Below are 19390 nucleotides of genomic sequence, written 5' to 3' on the forward strand. Positions count from 1 at the left end.
TTTTTAATGTTATTCCAAATTAAATTTTTCCCAAGTTTATATATATAAATTAAGAATTAAAGATGAGAAGTAATTTAAGGGATGTCCATGGTTTTATAGTCATTACACAATGAGGGTTATTTTAAAATTCAGTGTTGTAGATCATAAAGTAGAACTAGCTGTAGGTAAAAGTAGAATTAGAGAGACATAGTGAGGTGAGTATCTTCCTGGCCTGTATAATTTTGAAAATGAAGCTTCGCAGTGTGATACAAATTTTTGCTGCCCTTGTCTTCTTTGGAATTCAATATACTAAGTTTTAGAATATTTGGGTTTTGTTTAGGAGACTCGCACACATGAATGTGTATATATATGTGTGTGTAGGTATGTTAATATTTATGTATATTACAGTGCTTTGAAACAATATTTTATTAAATGATTGATTATAGCAAAAGGGTTATAGATGGTGTTTATTCTGTAGCTGTCTGGGTTCATTAATTCAAAAGGACCAGTTAGACCATGTCTTCACTCCCTTCATTTTACAAGATCAGTCAGCCATGTGACCATAAGTGCTCTTTTAATCCTCCTCTTGTATGATTGCTTCTGTGTGTTAAAATTCATATCACAGGTGACTCCTGGAAGTGCCTTCTGTAGAGAGATGTCTGAGTTTTCAGGAAATCAGTAATTACGTAGCCTTTTTTCAAAAGCAGGGTCATGTTCATGGGCCTCAGAGATAATGAACTGGTTGAATCCCCAAAGGAGTTGGAGGACACTAAAGATTCCATGCATGCATCCACGTACCACCACAGGTGGGCAGCCTTCTGCAGTCCATAGACTGCAGGAGCTCAGTTGGCTCCTTTGCAGCACTGGTGGCCATTGGTAGAGGAGTGCTCTGCGTGGGAGATTCAGGGTCAGTGAGACCAGGAGTTCCCAGTGTGGCTCCTGCAGCACAGATCAGCGGCACCACTGCTTGCCAAGGGCAGAGAGAACCCACCCAGCTCTTTGCACCTGTGTGTAAGGTTGCATAATCTCACCTGTCATGGCTGCTTGAGCCTTCATTTGTTTACATGAAGGAAAGCAATAGCTTTTCTAAGGTCTCTGTTTTCCAATAGGAGCATTCCCTGTAACTTTAAATCTGTTTTGAGGATTCCTTATTGTTACGGCCTGGTTACATGTATACGTGTGAAATGCCATGCTTTGGAAACCAATTCAACTGTTTGAATATTTCTTGACTCCCTACATAGACATAATAAGTTCGGGCAGTTTTGAATGTTTTGAAACATTTCAACACAATCAGCTACCCAAATGGTAATTTCTTCATGAGTTATTATATGAGTAACATTAAATTTTTGAATTGAGATCAGTTAGCAAATTGTCAGGTATTAGGCTTCTGTAAGTTTGATATCAAGTGTAATTCTGTTTCAAATAAATACAAAAGAAAATAAGAAAATGGGTTTATAGTATCAGGAGTGATTTTCTTTTGGTTTTATTTCCAGGCTGGTAAGTGAAGAACTGCCAGAGGTTCCTGTGCTTTACAGAGATGTCTCATCCCTTTTGCTTATCCAGATTTTAACCATGCCTCAGCCATTGCACAGAGGTATGTTACAAAAATATGTATTTTTAAATTATTATGTAGATGAGGCTGCTTTCATGATGGTTTGCAGGATGGTAAATCATAGCTGATCTACTGTGTATTCTAAAATAATGTTTCTGCCTTATCTACAAAAGGTGGCATTGAACAGAAGTTTTTGTTCGGAGTTGACAGGTTTATCTGTGTTCCCTGTCTTTTTACCTTATCAGTCAACTATTCATTAAAGATACAAGAGCTGAGTGGAAACTATTAAGTATTTCTACTGCAAGAAAAGTGTCCTTTGTTTGACCTTCATCTTTTGCTTAGAGGGACAGCTCAATACTTCAAGTTGAACTGAGAGCCTAAGGGCTAAAAATTTGAAAGATTGTAATTTAATTTGAATTTCAGAGTTTAAATTGCAGCAGTTTTATGTAAGAGTTCATAGATGAAGATAATTGCTGTAATGCAACTATTTCAATAGAGACAGCATACAGTATAATTATGAATAAATATTTAAATAGATACTAAAAAATTAAATCTTTCATTACTAAAATCAGAACTGTCTTAAAACTGAAATTTCTTTTTCTGTGTAAAAGGACCAGCTGAACCTGGTTCTTTTTGCTATTAGGTAATATATGTTCCAGAATAGGGGTTCAGACCGTCTGGTCTCTGGCTTAATTATTTGTAATTGTACCTTTATATGAAAATGAGGACAAACAAAGCAAATATCACTTTACTGTTTCATTGACAATGAACAGAATATCTCCCGTGGGATCTGTGTGGCAGTTTTGATATCTTCTGAGTTTTGGTAGTTTTTGAAGAGGTAAATTTAGGAATTGTTCTGCTCTTGATGCATACACCTTAGTAGAAACTGTTTCCTCATAAGAGGTGTTCAGTCCTCAGTACTGAATGTTTAAATTCAGTAAAGTGACTCTATATGCATCCGTTAACATTGTGGGGTTTTTTTCAATTCAATACACTTAAAATAATAGAATAATTTAGATAGGAAAATACTTTTAGTATCATGAAATCCAATTGTTAAGGACATGCTTATTGATTAAGTATATCTAAAAGATTATTAGAATTTGAAAATACTAAAAGAATAAAATATTTTGCATAGGAAGACTATTGTCAAAATGTACCTTTTTTTTGAAACTACAGTTTAACTTAGATTAACTCTATTGGAAGGACTCATTCAAACTAGTATAAAAACAGCAAGTAAAAGTTTAATGAGACTAACATCTGAAATTCAGGGAAAAGTGTTGAAAATAAAGTACAAACCAGTGGTGTCTTTGTAGTCACTATCTAAGCATTGAATACTACCTTTTAAGAAAGTATATTTTATCCTAGAAAAGACAACATTCAATTAATAATAAGGCATTCTGTGAAGAATTCTGTGAAATGCCTCATATCAGCAGCTCTTAGGTTTACTGTAGGTTGCAGTTGAGAGGGAAACGGCAAGTGGCAGACAGAAAATAAATGTGTCTTTTTCAAATCTGTGAAGCATTAAATTGGAAATAAATTGCCATTTATCTTCCTAATTTTTGTTTCATCAAAATGGTTAAGTAGAATGAAAAAAAAGCCTTTCATAATTTTTTGTTTGGAGGTACAGAGTGGTGTTCACAAAAATAAGCCATTACAAATTTGTTTAGTACTTTTACAATTGGTGTGTAGGTCACAGAGTCAAATTCAGTATTATTAATTCTTTGTAGAGGGCTGAGGTATAACTGAGGTAAAGTGGCTTGTGAAATGTCTCATGGTAAGCACAAGGTCAGCGATAGGGGTGAACAAAATCTCTGTTTGACCTTACTGCTTCCTGAATTGTCTGTGCTGCCTTGCCCTTGCCATGGGATGCAAGAGCTGTGGACTTGGCTGTGCACTGGGATACACACAGGAGGCTGATGCCTGTTTGTGTTGACAGATATTTCCAGTAAATTCCTTTAACAATAGACTTAAGTAAGTTGCATTGTGTCCTTAATCAAATATGACATCTTTTTTCAAATTTGTACTCACAATCCTTTTTGTTTACACCACGTGTTCTTTAAAAATAGAGAGTGCTCTTTAAGGAGGACTCAAAATCTCATCTCTTGCCCTTCAGATGGCAATTGTATTAACTTCCCTATTAACTGTTAATTTTAAATTCAGACTGGGAATTGCATTAACTTCCCTATTAACTGTTGGATGGGTGTTGGTATCTTTTTCAATCTGACATAGATTAAAGCAATAAAAATGTCATTACTGTTCAGCCTCTTCATTCAGAAGAGAAAATTGATCTGAACCTATCAGAAAGAAAGAAGACTGCTACAGAAAAAACTTTTTGGTGGAGGTCAGAGCATTTACAAGCATTAACCAATTTGCAGAGAAGGGAATGAGACTGATGCGTGTACCTGTGTGTAGTGTAGCAAGCAAAATAAACACTGTGTTTAGGATACTAAAACCATTTGTGAAACTTCTTTTTTTTGTGAGTTTCACACTAGGACATGGGCAGAACTTTTAAAGGTTTCAAATGTTTAGCATTTTGTTTGAAATTTTTGAAATTGTACAGGGCTATATGCATCATAATCCACATAGGAGTTTTCTGGTTCAGTTCTGTGGCAGTTGTACAGAGGATGGAGTGTTCATGATGTTGTGAATTGGGACTCCATACAAAACAAAGATTTTGCTTCCAGCTCCTTTCTTACAGAAATAGCAAATGATGGTGTGTGTACAGAAATGGAGAAGAGGTGGCTTGGTGGTTATCAAAACCTAAATCTGTCAATGTAAATTGAATTCAATACCCCCCTCCCGCCCACCAGTCCTTTCTGCAACACAGGTTTTGGATGCTGGAGTCATTTAATTGAAGTTGGATATTGTTTCTTGTTGTCATCAATTGTAAAAGGTTTTATTTTCTCACCACCTGACCTGGGAACCTGTCTACAGATTTCTAAGAGTACAGAGTGTAGCTTCTAGTGAAGCTTTCAGTTTTCTGCATTGCACTGGATGTAAGAAGTAGCATAGTGCTACAGAGTGTTTAAAAGGCAGGGTGTGTGTGAGCAGGAGGGAGCCTGAGGCTGGTGGGTGCACAGGAGGGGCAGGCAGTGGCCAGCGCGGTGCTGAGCAGTGGCCGAGCAGCGCCTGCCACAGCCCTGCTGCGAAGCCTGGCAGTGCTGAGACGTGGGCTGCAGGGAGACAGCTGTGCTTTGGGAGTGCCGGATGTGTTCCAATCTCTAAGTTCCTTCTGGGAGTTGAGACCAGCCTCTGTGGACTCTTCTCTGCTCTGTAAAACCTAAATTCAATGCCTTTTCCTGTAATACTGGTGAGGCTCAGCTGCTCAAGAGGCTGACCTGGATGTTCTGATAGATTCTTTTTTTATAAAGTTTGAATGACGTGCAGCAATACTGCAGCAAGCAGCTTTCAGGCAAACACTAACGCTTTCTAAAATTATTGGATAAGGATCTTGACTAAATGGATGTAATCAGCTTGAATACTATCCAGTTTCAGTGTGGAAGCTCAAATATTTATCTGTATCTTGGAACTTTAATATACCTTTCATGGATTATCTGAAGTTCAGTACTGTCTTCTTTTGTTCTGAAGTTTTGTTTTCAAAGAAGCATTCAAGCTTTTGATCAAGAAGGATATTTTTTCAAAGGTTATTTATATAAAGATCCCCTTCTTAATTTAGTAAAAAAGGCCCTATGTCCTTAATTTTGCATTTGGTTCTCTTTGTGGATTCCTTCTGTCATAAGGTATATAATCTAATTTGATATTGAAATTGAAAGATTTATGTTGGTAATATGCTTATTTATCTGCACATTTCTTGCACTAATGTTAAAATTAGAGTTCTAGAAGTGTTTCCTACTTAAACGTAGTTTTTTAAGCTGTTGCTTGATGCATATAATGGGATGAGATGCTTTGAAATTATTTGGTTTCAAAAAGTTTTAAAAATAGGAAAGTAAGAGCATTTCTCAGTATTATTCAAAAATAAGTACAAAAGTTCTGGATTAGCCTGTTTTGATTAGATTGGCCTAGCCATAGTAATAATACTTTCAGACTGTCAGACTATCAGATGAGGGGCAGGAGTCCTAAATGCATTTCAGTGCTGAACTTTGCTCAGTGGTTTACTTCACATACTTGCGAGCTTTAGAATTATTAAATTGAAAAGATGATGTAGCAAAAGCACAGCCCGCCTCAGGGGGCAGCAGGACAACAGCACACAGCCCCCACAAGCACACTGCAGGAAGTCAAATGAAGTTGCTCTTTGCAGTTGACAAGAATGCAACAGCTGTAGCATTACAGGTACCTACAGCTGTCAAATATATGGCATTTAAGGAGATAATATAGTAATGAAGTGATAATTGATGCAGTGACTGATGTTTCAGTATGTTTCCCATGGGCTGTTTCTATGACTATAAATAAGTCTTGGTGCTCATTACACAACAGGTGGCCTCTGAGCTGCTCCTGAGATATTTTCCTAAGGGGAAAAAACAAAAAAAGATGAAGTTCGGGCAGAATTCAGGACTTCTTTAGGGTGTCCCAGATGTGAGAGTGTGCAGTTTTTGTCCAATTCTGGATTCTTCAAAAATGTAATTCATAGTAATTTATGACTCACATACATGTAAGTAAATACAAGAGAATTCATTAAATTGAAACATAACATGGGATAGACATATTTCTGGTGAATGGAACAATTAGTAGTAAGGGAGGGAATGGGGACAAAGACTAATTCTATTTAGCAAAAATCAGATTTTTTAAAATGTGCAAAGACATCCGGTGTTGAGCACTGCAATCACCGGAGCAGAGCTACAAGATGGAGCAGGCTGTGGCAGGCTGGTGCCTGTTGACAGCAGTGTGCCTTTGCTGCTCTGCATGCAGGGGGTTTCCTTCATGCTTTCAGTGTGAAATTGATTTGTATTGCTTGTATCTCCTGTTGAGGGGTTAGAACTCAGCACCTGAGTTCAGTTCTAGCTATGATTATAAACTCTTAACTCGGGCCCAAGAGGCAATTTTTACAGTTCTCTGAATGTGTGTGGTTTCATCTCATAGATTTCAGTCCCAGAAAATTTCCTCCAAGCTTGCCTGCTGTTATTCCTCAGGGGTAGAATTGCTAAGAAAATGGAGGTTTCAGCAGAGATAAAAAATATGGCCTCAAGATCTAGTGGGATCTGGTAAATCCTCCTCTTGGGGAAATGTGAAGAGGAAGTATCATTATAATGCTGCCTGCTCTGGAAGGGGGGGATGAAGTAAAGGAGCATTCATTGTCACATTTAACACAAGCTCCATAGGAATATAATACAGAAAAGTTAATTTTAAATTACATAATAAGAAATGATGTTTTAGATGCTTAAATTAAAGTGCTATAGTTGATACTCTGAGCTTATACTCAGAGACATAAAAAAAATTTAAAATTATGTCTGCATTGATTTGTAAACACTTGTTACATAGACAAACAATTGTTATTTCACAAATTTAATTATGTACTCAAGTCTTAGCTCTGTATATTTTATACTCTTGTAGTGGGCTTTGATATTAGATGCAGGAAAGGAGAAGCAAGGTGTTTCATTTTCCTGGCCTCCTCATTTTCACATATGAAACTCATTTAAATCCTTTGGGAAGAAAGAATGAATTTAACCCAGTTTTTGTGAGGTGCTTATGTAAATTGTTTTGCTTGACTTCAAAGCCTGAGAGGACTTCTTAAACCCCTCATTTTTGTCTACATTTTTTTAGATATATATTAGTTATGTTTATGCTTAAGGAGCGGTGTAAGTGATGACAGAAACTTCTTTGATCTGCCTAGATTTAAAAACAAACTAGATAATTTGGGACTGGAAATAGACCCTAAAGTAAAAAGATAAAAAAAGGACTGCTTCAGTATCTTCATTTCAGCAAATGATCTTTTTTTTTTTTCTGTTTCCATTTTAGGGAGTCTTATTTTGCTTCTGTTGCTAACGTCCCCCAAAAAATTTCAAAACCTTTCTCCTGCAGCCTAGCTGTAGGAAATAATTGTCCTCTAAATATTTAAAAAAAAAATCATAAAGATCTTTGAAAATACAGTAAATGCCAGTCTGCTTTCTGCCTTCCTTCTGTATGCATGTGAGGTCCAGTAAATAGGTACTCACTCAAGAGTGTTTTGCAGCAAGTGTTTAGTGGCGGGATCCATATTTGTAAGTGAAGGGTTAGAAACTGATATGTTAGATGTTCTTGTGGTGATTTTTTTTTTAAATTTAATTCTTCCAATATTTGTATGAGTGTCACCCCTGATGGGAGCCAGAAGAGATGGTAGGATATGCATTTGCTTACATCTAGAGTGATCAGTAGCTTAACTTATGTAACCTTTGGACAAAATATAATCTTGTATATCACCAGGCCACTAGGATGAAGTCACTGCTAACCAGGATTAAGATGAAAGTAAGGAGAAGTGGAAAATTTCTTGCACTGTACTTGTTCTGTTCACTATGGCTGCCAAGTCATTTCTGAAAGCCAGTCAATATATGTTGTTTTGTATGTTTTGAGGGGCTGTTCTTTGTGTAGCACTTGCTTTTCATTTCAGAATTATCATTTCCATAACTAGAGACTCTGTAATCATTATATTTGCTAAAAAGATCAAATGTTTAAAAAATACTTTCTTTGTTTTACAGAGCACTTTACCTGCATTATAAAAGTGCTGTTCACTTTATTGTATACTCAAGCCTTGGCAGCACTTTCTGTTAAATGCAGTGCTGAAGATAGGATGGCATGGAAAGAGTCAGGAGCTCTCAAAAAGGTTGGTTCGTTTATTAAAACATTTATGAAATTCTGCTGAAGTATTTCTAGTATGAATGTAATAGATACTTCTGCTTTGCCTATAATAATTAGCTTCTGCTTCAAAATCCAGTAATTTGGTTCTGTGTGAGCAATTTCTGCAGGTTTTTGTACACGGTGAGAGTTAAAAGTTTCACAATCTGTGTCTTTATAATTTCAGTCTCTACTTTGTTGCAGTGATTGTAATCAGTAAATGCAGCTTTCCTTCCTGTGAAATTGAAGTCATCCTATATAAACCATGGGCATTGATCTGATGCATTTCTCTACAGGAAAAGCAGGCAGCCTTTTTGGAGAAAAAACCCTCTTGACTTTTCCAACTTGCTTGTGCTATTTGTGGCTAGCTATATAAATTTCTTTCACTATGTGGTCGAGAGTGCTCATGTGATGAAGAGACAGAGAAGGAAATTTGTCACTATTATTTCCTTGACTTTTGGTAGTATTTACAAGTAAAGTGACAATGCATCTTTCTGTTTCAGTTCAGCTGATGGAATGCCAGTTGCCACCAAAGACAAAGTTCTCTGCACAGCACCAGCATTCATTTAATCCTTCAGTTAACATTTTACTCCACAGATTGGTTTTCCCAGAAGGTCAGAACAATGTCAATGTCAGACCAAAGGAAAGGATACAAATGTTGGGACCAGGAGAAGAAATGGCTATTACCCCTTTATCAACAACTGGGCCTTAGATGTAAAATGAAGTAAAGACTGAGAAGCATGACCTGCCTTTTCACATGTAACCTAAATTTGTCGTAGTGGTCAGTCAGAATTCCAAGGTCTTAAGGACAAATTATCTGCTGCCTTGCTACTATGAGAATTTTTTTTACATTGGGATCACTGGACAGTACTTCATTTTTTTAGGTCCCTAACCAGCCCTTCTTTCAATATAATCTCATTGTCTTAGAAATAAAAAGACATTTGCTTGAGGTTGTTGCTAGTGATGGGGTTTTTTTTTCATTGTTTACTCAAGTGATTCTCAGGTGTTACATAATTGTGCAGTTTAAAGCACTCAGATTGGCCAGTGGTAATCGCACAGCTCCCTGTTCCTCTCTCCCAGCCCTTTGGCTGCCCTTCTCTTCTTCAGCCTGTCCCTCATCCTCATGCATCACAAAGGAAGCTGGGTTTTAATTTAGAAACCCAAGTTCTTTCTTTAAAGTTTCTTTAAGCCCCAATGGTTAAAAACATATGGTTCAGGTTAGTTTTTTCTTTTCCACTGGTAAGATTGACATTTTAATCCTTGGATGACTACGCAGATGACACCTCACTTAACTTCTGTTTATGGATAATGCCAAGTGAATCTATTACAGTTTGGTATTCCAGGCATTAAACATGGCCTGAAAACTTTGCTTTGTATTTATGTCAAATGATCAAACAACATAGAGTTTAATTTCTCAGCAGGGATGAGAGATGGATATTGTACATTTGAAACCCAAATTCACCCTCATTATCTTTGCAAGGTGTGTTACGGTGTCATAGGAAGTACACCATAAATCTCTGTGGAGTAAACTTCCAGGAATAACATAGAAGGAAGGTTTGTCTTAGCTGCTGAATTAAGTGTGTGTTGCCTTCTGGTTCTTTGACTATAAGCATAAACATTAAGTGTGTGGTCTCAGTATGAAAGGTGAAGACCCCATCTAAAATGGAGAATGAAAGTTGATGTCAAAATGTACTAAAGAAACCCACTGATGAATTATATACATTACAATGTACTGAAGTATTTGGTTTCTTTAAAGAATCACAGTAATGTTCCACTCCCTTGTTTGTTGTGTTGATAATATACTAACAGAACTCAAAATTCATATCCAGTCATCTTTTTCCCGGGTAGAATTTATTCTGACTCAGACAAATACTTATGGGAATACTGCCTTCCAGTTCTTAAAGCTTTCTGTGTTGCTTTTAAATGTAATTGCTATGGCACAAACCTAAGTGGCTATTTATTCTTTACAATAAATATATTTTCCATCTGTAGTAGACATTGTTCATTCCAAATGCAACTTTGTACTTTATGATACATTCATTTTAACTTAAAATACATAGCAAGTGTTCATCATTCATTCTGGTTGGTATGTTTTCAAAAACTACTTTTTTAAAAAAAATCTTGTATTATAATTAAAATTCCATTGGAACAATCTGTGAAGTGATTCTTTCTAGTTTTAAAGTAAACATTTATATACTCACAGAGAAAATGTGAAATGCAAACCTTAGACAGCAGCTTTCATATAGCACTCAGTTTAGAGCATATGTAATTCAAGTAGCAGTTCACATTTCACTCTTGAGCTAAATGCAGTCCCTTTCTGTAAAATTATATATTCATTTGTAATTTTTTTTAAGCATTGTGTGTCTTTGTAGGTCAAAATTCGCATATTGATCAAAAGGAAATATTCTTCATTGCTGTTGCTATTACAGAAACATTTCCTCCTTTTTATTACTAGTTCTTTTTACATTTCTTTTCTTCTCATTTGCAGAATACATCCAGTGGAGAAAAATCTTGGGAAGTATTGCTGAGTCATGTGATTAGTGAACTGTCTAAGGGGAAGATATATGAAGAAGAAGAGACTGAAGAATTACCAGTGGTACTGGCAAATTTCTGGAAAATTTATCCAGCATGTCCCCTTGAAGTTTTTTTGCCTCATTCTTATAATGATTTTTCTCTGATCTTCCTAAAGACTTGCAGTACAGCTCTTTATTTTCTAGATCAAAGCTTATCCCTTTGGAACAGTTTACCTCTGCAAATGCCTCTACCTCTTTTAATATCAGATGTGGTCAGTGCCACATTGAGCAAGTTATTGAAAAATACTTCTTATAATTACAGGTTTTAATTATATGTATGGGTTTTAATTATATGTATGAAAGACCTTTCAGAAACTTGAAAAAGTGACTATTTAAGTAGAAAACCCATTTGTCGAGGGGGAAGAAAACCTACCGAGGTATTTCAGATTATTAGTGAAATGCTGGCCTTTGGAATGTATGTTTGATGCAGTCATTTATATAATATGCTTAAAAAAATACTTGGTTCATATTTCCATACTTAGGGGATAATTTACCCGGGACAGAATTTAGTAATAGCTTCCTCCTGTCTAGGTAAATGCGGATTCTGTAGAGTGCTATCTGCAGCAGTTCTGCCTGCCTTTCCTCAGGATCACAAGCCTTCTTCAACACCATCTCTTTGGAGGGGATCTGCCTAGTTGTCAGGTACAGAATGAGAGGGGCACACTCAAACGTTTCCATATAAAAGCTAGAGATGAAAAATTAGAACTTGAAGGTGTCTTTGTCATGGTATACATTTTCTATTCTAATATTTTTTAAAATCATATATTATAGCACTGCAGTTTCAAAAAAAATGGTATTATATTCTTAAACTTCAGCAAAATCATGCTTATTTAATTAGGTCATAGGTGATTCTCTCGTAAAATACCGAGATACTTTTAAAACTTGTCCAGCATTTGCAGAGATGGTGTAATTCCACACACAATGGAATTCAGTACTGATTTTCTTAATGCCTCTTAATACTTCATTCTCAGAGACATTGCATCAGCAGACAATTATGTTTAAATTCCATGACTAATTTAAGTTGAGTTTACTGCAGGTCAGCTCCCTCTTTTCCTTGCCTCAACATCATCTCCTTTGTAAAACAGCTGTTAGCTAGCTTGGGGTGCACACAAAAAAACTTATTATGGAGTTTGGGGCTTTTTTGTTTTGCTTCTGGTTTTTGGATGTGTGGTTTTTGTGGGGGAGTTGTGTTTTGTTTGTGGGGTTTGGTTTGGGTTGAGGTTTTAAATTTGGTTGGTTGGTTTTGGGGTTTTTATGACAATTTTTTTTTTCAAGAGTCCAGTTTGAAGTTTTCTGGTGAAATTGAACCTTCCTATGTCACTAAGCATGACTATTTGCATCTTAGTACTAGAATACTTTTTTATTGAAATAGATATATTTTTAATAAACTGTTTAAAAATTAAGAGTCTAGGTATTAATCTAAACCTCTCTGATTTCATGCCTAAAAAGGAAGATGAAGAATTCACTGTTCTTGCAAGCTGCCTGGGTCTACTACCATCTTTTCAGTCAGCTCATCAGTTCACCAGTGCCTCTTGTCTTGATTGGCCAGTGCCAGCATTTGACATGATATCACAGTGGTGCTCAGAACTGGCTTTATTTGCAGGCAGACATCCAGATCAAGTAAAGGTATGTAGCAAAGTTATTTTTTCCAAAATAGTCATGATATGGAAGCAGCTATTTATTGATTGACTCATTATGCTCATACACTGTTGCTTTGGCTAAGGATTGGAGAATGTAGCTTGTAAGTGAGAGAGAAATTGTAATGGGAAATCTTGGTAAGTGGATGTGGGTTGAATTGGCTAAAAACAGGAATCAGAAGACCTGTGTGGTTTTTAGAATTGCTGGGGACAGAATATAGAAACACTACCTTTAGATGATACTGAATGTACACCTCTCTTCTGCACCTGTAGCCAATAAAGTGCAGGTAATAGAAACTTTAAGAAAACAGGTATCAGAACTTTTCCTTGCCTGTTTTAAATTACTGTAAAACATTGCATCTTCAGTTACAAAACTGAAAAAGATGAAAAGGTTAAAATGATGATGAAAGATGGTACATTTTCTCTGAAGGTTAAGGAAATAATACCAAGACTTGAGTTAGTGCAACTGAAATAATCAGTTGTGAAATGGAAGTGTTTCAACATGAGTGCATTGTTTTGATGACAAAGCTGCATCTCAACAATTCAAGTCCCCCTCTCCTAAATTTGTGGTGTCAGGGGAAAGCCAGATGCATTCCTCACTCTGCAACATGATTGTTCCTGTGAAAATTTGAATACCCAGATTAATCTCAAAATATACTTCCTGCTAATCTGTTAGATATTATAGATTGCAGTGAAATAGATAGCGTTCTTCCCATGATTAGAAAGTAACCAGGTACAAATGCAGTATTTCTTTATCTTATTTTCTTTTTTGCAATTTAGGTTTCAAGGTCATGCACTCTTAAAAAAAATTTTGGACCTTGCAAAAAAGATCCCATCTGACCACTATGCTCATCAGTTATAAACATAGAAAAAAAATCACTACGTTGATGGAAAACATATTTCTGTTTAAACTCCCCTCCCCAACATAAAATTGGACAGTGTTTTTAAGAACAAATGAACAAACGCAAAGAGTTCGGCTTTTTTAAGCAGTATTTAAGACAGGTAGTGCCATCATATCAAAAATTGTGAGTTCTGGTAACTTAATGGCAGGTGTCCAATAAATTTTTGAAAAACGGGTAGATGTCTTCAAATATCATTTACAGAGATTAACTTCAGTTCTGTTTTTGAAAATTTGAGTCTAAATTTTAGCTGGGAGACAGCTTTCATAGTCAGTGCCAGATTTTGGGAGTAACACCTCGATACTGCCAAAGAAACTTAGTGCAGGGAGTGAGAGTCTTTCCTGTAGGTGACTCTTAATCCTCTTGTTTTAGCTGTGAAGGTTTTTGCACTTAAAATATGTCACATGCAGAAAACATCCTTGGGAAAAGGCTGGTGCCCATTTTCTACCTATTACAAAGGATGAAATGTGACTGCAGTTGGGGAGGGTAATCAGCCAGGAGCAGGTGACTATTACAAGGTGACATTTGACTTTTAAATTTGTGAAATGCAAAAGAAATGAGATATTTTTAAACTGCATGTTTCTTTTATATGGTATTCTCTTTTTTATTTTTTTTTTAGAAAATACAAATGCTTTAAAAAATTGACTGATCTCTGAACTCATGTATATTCTTACCTTATTTGTAGGCTTTGCTTATCCAGGAACCTAAGTGGGACTTGCCACGCCTTCTTCAGTTGCCTGAGAATTACAATACCATTTTTCAGTATTATCACAGAAAAACTTGTTCTGTTTGTACCAAGGTTCCTAAAGATCCTGCTGTTTGCTTAGTTTGTGGTACTTTTGTATGTTTGAAAGGACTGTGCTGTAAACAACAGAGCTACTGTGAATGTGTACTGGTAAGAGAGAGTTAATTCAAATTCTGTAATTGATTCTCACACTCATTGTTATTTGTTAGCTCCATTGCTTAGTTTTGATGGCTTCCTTTTGAACATATGTTTATATAATCATAGAATAGTTTAAGTTGGAAGGAACCCTTGAAGGGTCATCTAGTTTAAGCCCCAGTGATAAGAGTTTAGTGCTTATTTCTGAAGGATAGACCTAGACTGGATTCTGGAGGGCAATTTACTTGCATAGGAACCTGTTTGTCCTTTTTGTGTAAGTCTTACAAAGCCACTGTGTGTAATGTTGCCATGTGGTTTTGATTCACAGCCAGCTGAAATTTGTTTGTGTTTGGGTTGTCCATATATTATTTGAATTTTCCTCTGGTTTGTTTCCTTGCTTTCCAAGTACATAGAAAATCAGTCTGTGGTTGATTTGAGTATTTTCTGATACCCAACCACCTACTAGAGATCTACAGACTGTAACTACATAGGTGCTGATTTAAGGTCTTTGACTTTTTCAGTAGCTAAGTTTTTAGTCAGTATATATATAAGCTCTTTCAGGAGCCTGAGTTGGATGAAATCTATTATTGATTTTCATACTATGATAAAGGTTTGCTTTGATAAGTTTTCTCTTTACTTCCATTGAACAGTTAGGGGAAGACTGGAACTATATGTACTTCACAAAACTGTGAGAGCAGTTTGTTAGAGAGATATTTACAAATGGGCCATAAAATGTCAGAGAGATTTTGGACTGTCTTGAAATTGCTTGAACTCACCTTTCTCTCTCATAATGCTAATATGGTGGAAGAATAAATGGTGGGTAAAATTTACTATAGAATTTATAGTTACATTTAAGGTTTCAAGCTTCATGAAAACAGAATGCTATTTAAAAAGGAATTAAAAATCCATATAATGAATTAATTGTTGTTGTAGTTGACGGGATTATAGCTTCTAGTTGTAATCAAACCATGTAGGAAGGGTGCATTTTTTAATTGCTAAAATGAATTGATGAATATAGATTGTGCTAGTCACAGAGATGAATGACATATTCAACAAAGCAAGAATTACTTAAAAAAATTTTTTATTAGATTTGTAGAGCCATAGACTAGATCTGTGAGCATGGATAGAGAAAGCAAATGTTTAACAATATAACCTGTTGTAAAAGAGGTAATACTACATTTTTCCAAATACTTTCTCTTGGTTTTGCCATCTATGGAAAATATTTGGTAATCCTATACAGTTTGCTATACAACAACAAATTCAAAATATTGTACATAATATTTTTGCTTATTTTTTGTAATTCAGTTTCTTACATGGTAACAAATATCCTCTCTTGCTGAGTATGGAAACGTTTTATATGTGGTGTTATGGCAGCACAAGACACTGAACTCTGGTTTGGATGGAGAATTTTGGGGCAGGCTATCCTTTGGCAAACTGTCTCTTACTCAATAATGTCCCCATGTTATTTGAAGGAAAACAAAGTATAATTTTTAAAATTTCTTCTGTTACAAAGTTCACAGATATTAACAGAATCTTTGTACTCTTGCCTTTCTACACCCATAACATTACAGCATTCTCAAAACTGTGGAGCTGGGACAGGAATATTCCTTTTGATTAACGCATCTGTAATCATCATCATACGAGGCCATCGTTTTTGCCTTTGGGGTTCTGTTTATCTCGATGCACATGGTGAAGAAGACAGAGATCTTAGGTAATGTTTTCATTACAGCTGTGTTTCATTGTTGGTGCCTCTGAGTAGATCAACTTTGTCTTGTAACATGCAATAACAGATAATAATAGATCTCTGCCTTCCTTGTGTGGAAAAATAGAAAATCCCCATTTATCGCAACTTGGACTGACTTCTGTTGGCTTGGGTTTTTAAGGATTTTTTGCCCCAGAGGTGGTGTAGTCGTGATCATTGAGTTATACCAGGAACCCAGCAGCCAGGTTACTATGTTGCTATTCCCAACTATGGTTGATTCTGTGTTGTGTTGGGAAACACTTGTTTCCCAATGTTATTGTTTGGCCTTTAATCAAACAATGCAGTTGGATCCCAGTGTAGGAACAGAGCATAACTTCCAAGCTACACATGACTGAGAAAACAAGTGATTGTTTCTGGATTCTGCTATCCAGTATAAAGAGGGGAAGTCCCAGCAGTTACCCTACCAGAAGCAAAAATGAAAACCCCTCACCAATATAAATGCACGTTTACCCTGCAAAAAAGTTGTATGAGTATTGTGTTGATTATGAAATGAAGCATGTTTCCATTTACTTGGCATATTAACTATTTATTTTCTTCTTCCCTTTTTTTCCCTCCACAGGCGTGGTAAACCCCTATACATATGCAAGGAAAGATACAAAGTGCTTGAACAGCAGTGGGTGTCTCATACTTTTGATCATATCAATAAAAGATGGGGGCCACATTATAATGGCTTGTAAATCATCGTCATCATCATCTACTCACCATGTAACTGCTGTTACCATGAATGAATGCATCTTGACTGACAATAGCTTTAACTGAATGGAAGTTTAGCTCCTTGGCTGGGGGTGGAAGCGGGTATGGACATAAAAGGGAAATGGAACTTTGTCAACATGTGGAATCTGTGCAAAATGAGCTGTTGTTGCTACAAAAGAATGATACAATAATTGAAATTAAATCCTCAAAATGGTGTGAGCAATCTTATTGCACTCAGTAGTCTATTTTTCTTGTGTTTTTAAAAGTCCATTATTGTTAAGAAGCACAAATTTACTTGGAGCTGTTTAGAGGCTCCAGGGGTAGCTGTCTGGTTTTATTTTACTTTGCATGGAGTTGAGTTTTTAGCAATTTTTGCTGAAACGGTGTATATGTCTATTACATCTACTAAGTATGTTGGATAACATTTCTTTGCCTTTTTTGTGTTGGCTTGAGGTTTTGACTTGATAGGCATTTGTAATTAGGTCTGTAAAACAACTGTGAGACTGCATGGTAATAATTGGTCTGAAAGGTGAATTTTAAAGAGTATTTCACTTCTAGAGATCTATTGAAATATTTCAGGCATTACTGAAAACTTACACATTCTCAGGAACTTCATTTTTTTTTCCTCCATAAGTAAATGAAATAACTGTAAATTAGGTATCTTACTGCTCTTCATGTAATCCAGAACACACATTCTGCCTTTATTTTTTTTTTCCAGGAGGGAGCTTTTCTTTTTTTCATATCATTTGAATAGATTGTTAATGATAACATACAGAAATTGCGGTATAGAGGGAATTTGTTTGGTGCCCAAATTAGCAGATCCCAGTTACAAGCATAACAACCATAAGCCTGCCTATCATTCCAAACCAGGTGTATGTTTCAGAATGATTGGAGGATTAGGAGTGTGCAGGTTATTCTAAAAATGAAACATAATTTTGTATCTTTACTGTAATTTCAGGAGGTTCCTCAATATTGTATTTGTTTAAAGTAATCACTGTTCTTTCTGCTTGGTTTCCTAAAAAGGAAAAATAAAAAAAAAAATTTAAAAATTCAACAGAGGCAGCCAAGATGAGCTACCAGTGCATGTGCAGCGTCACTGGATGAATGCCAAAACAATTTATGCTTAGAGGACTAAAAAATTCATGAGAAGAGGCATAACTGGGCTAAAATCCATAGCATAAGTAGGTAGGAAAGATTATAGTCAAAATACTGGTATGTAATATATTGCTACTATTGTTTTTCATAAATCTTGGACATTTGCAAACAGGACTACCAAGCAGTTCCCTGGTAGTTTTGACTTCCACAGCTTGTGTGTAAAATAAACTTTGTATGTGTAAAATAAAAACATCTTATGATAAAGCCACATATACAAAGAAAACAATTCCCCAGTGGAAATCATTATCTAGTGAAAAGTGTATAGGGGAAATAAAATGACTGTATAGCAATCAAGAACAGACTGAGGGAAAAGTAAATACAATGAGATTTTCTGGATACCTGCAATTTGAAAAACCCTACAATAAAGGATACTGGTTTTTATACATACATATAAATAAATATATATATTTCAAAAGTATTACACTACTTCCTATAAGATTATAATTACTCTGTTTCACTGACTAAATGGCTGTGTCTTTTCCAGAATATTACTTTTTTGATACTGTATTATAAGTTCTGCCTGTGATATTTTTGCATTGCTCATTAAGAATATCAGGCCATTTTGTAAGTGTGGTTAAAGAGCAAAAAGATTCTTTACATTGCCAGCATAACATTATTACAGGGCTCATGAACTTGAGTGATCTGTAGTTTGAAGCTCCAATGCTTTATTTACAAGAGATAATGTGTCCAGAATTTGATTACTGTGTTTTATTTAAAACAGAATGTTCTCTGATTGTGCATATGGATGTGAAGTAAAACTATTAGCCTTAACTTTAACATTTGGGTATTTCTTAGTGGTTATTATAGTACTGGTGAATTAGTCACTAGTCAATTTAAAAACTACAAAAAATTACTTGGTTGAAAAATTGTACTTGAATATCCTTGCATGCTGCTAAACAAGGATTTTTATTTCCCCCATAACTTTTTAAATCCTACTTTATTAAGCTAACCTTGAAAAAGAACAGGTCCAAACTAGAGTGGTGTGTGTGCGTATTACTCAAATGTTCTGGTGTGATATCCTGTATGAATGATCATTTAAGTACAGTACATTACTGTAGATTCTAAATCAATCTTTATAACACATCAGAAGAGTACAAAACTAGGAATACAATAATTGGCATTGTAAGATATGTTAATAAAAGTCTACTGTCAATCTGTGTGTTCATGAAATTTTTTCTCTCTGCCCCAGTAATCCAAAATGACACTGAATTCCACCCAATAGTCAGGCATTATTTAAATGTTAAAACCTTATGCATGCAAAGTACTTTGCATAGAGAGTAAACTTGGTACTGTTTTAATTTATTGCTTACAGTCATGTATTTTGCAATAGTAATTTGGATTATTTTACTCATAACTGTAGCATTTAAAGTAGTGCTTAAGCGTATTCCAGCTATTCCAGCATTGCTGCTGCAAACTGCTAAAGTTAAATTGATGAGTTGAGAAACTACTTTTGGGAAAACTGCTTGATCTTTTGTGTCAAGTCTTATTCTGGAAT

General features: G+C 35.5%; 1 protein-coding gene across 4 annotated transcripts in view; it reads left to right on the forward strand.

Annotated features, from left to right (window-relative positions):
* Window positions 1-18987, forward strand: part of UBR3 (ubiquitin protein ligase E3 component n-recognin 3) — a 104398-nt gene extending 85411 nt beyond the window's left edge. For all 4 annotated transcript variants that reach the window (XM_084209585.1, XM_084209586.1, XM_084209587.1 and 1 more), the window contains 8 exons: window positions 1473-1573; window positions 8161-8285; window positions 10785-10892; window positions 11401-11511; window positions 12319-12495; window positions 14091-14300; window positions 15857-15996; window positions 16607-18987. In XM_084209585.1, coding sequence (XP_084065711.1) covers window positions 1473-1573; window positions 8161-8285; window positions 10785-10892; window positions 11401-11511; window positions 12319-12495; window positions 14091-14300; window positions 15857-15996; window positions 16607-16724 — 1090 coding nt within the window. In that variant the 3' untranslated portion in view covers window positions 16725-18987. The remainder of the gene's footprint in view (window positions 1-1472; window positions 1574-8160; window positions 8286-10784; window positions 10893-11400; window positions 11512-12318; window positions 12496-14090; window positions 14301-15856; window positions 15997-16606) is intronic.
* Window positions 18988-19390: the final 403 nt, after the last annotated feature.

Source organism: Fringilla coelebs (genome assembly GCF_963513975.1).
Source record: "Fringilla coelebs genome assembly, chromosome: 7".
NCBI classification, from domain to species: domain Eukaryota; kingdom Metazoa; phylum Chordata; class Aves; order Passeriformes; family Fringillidae; genus Fringilla; species Fringilla coelebs.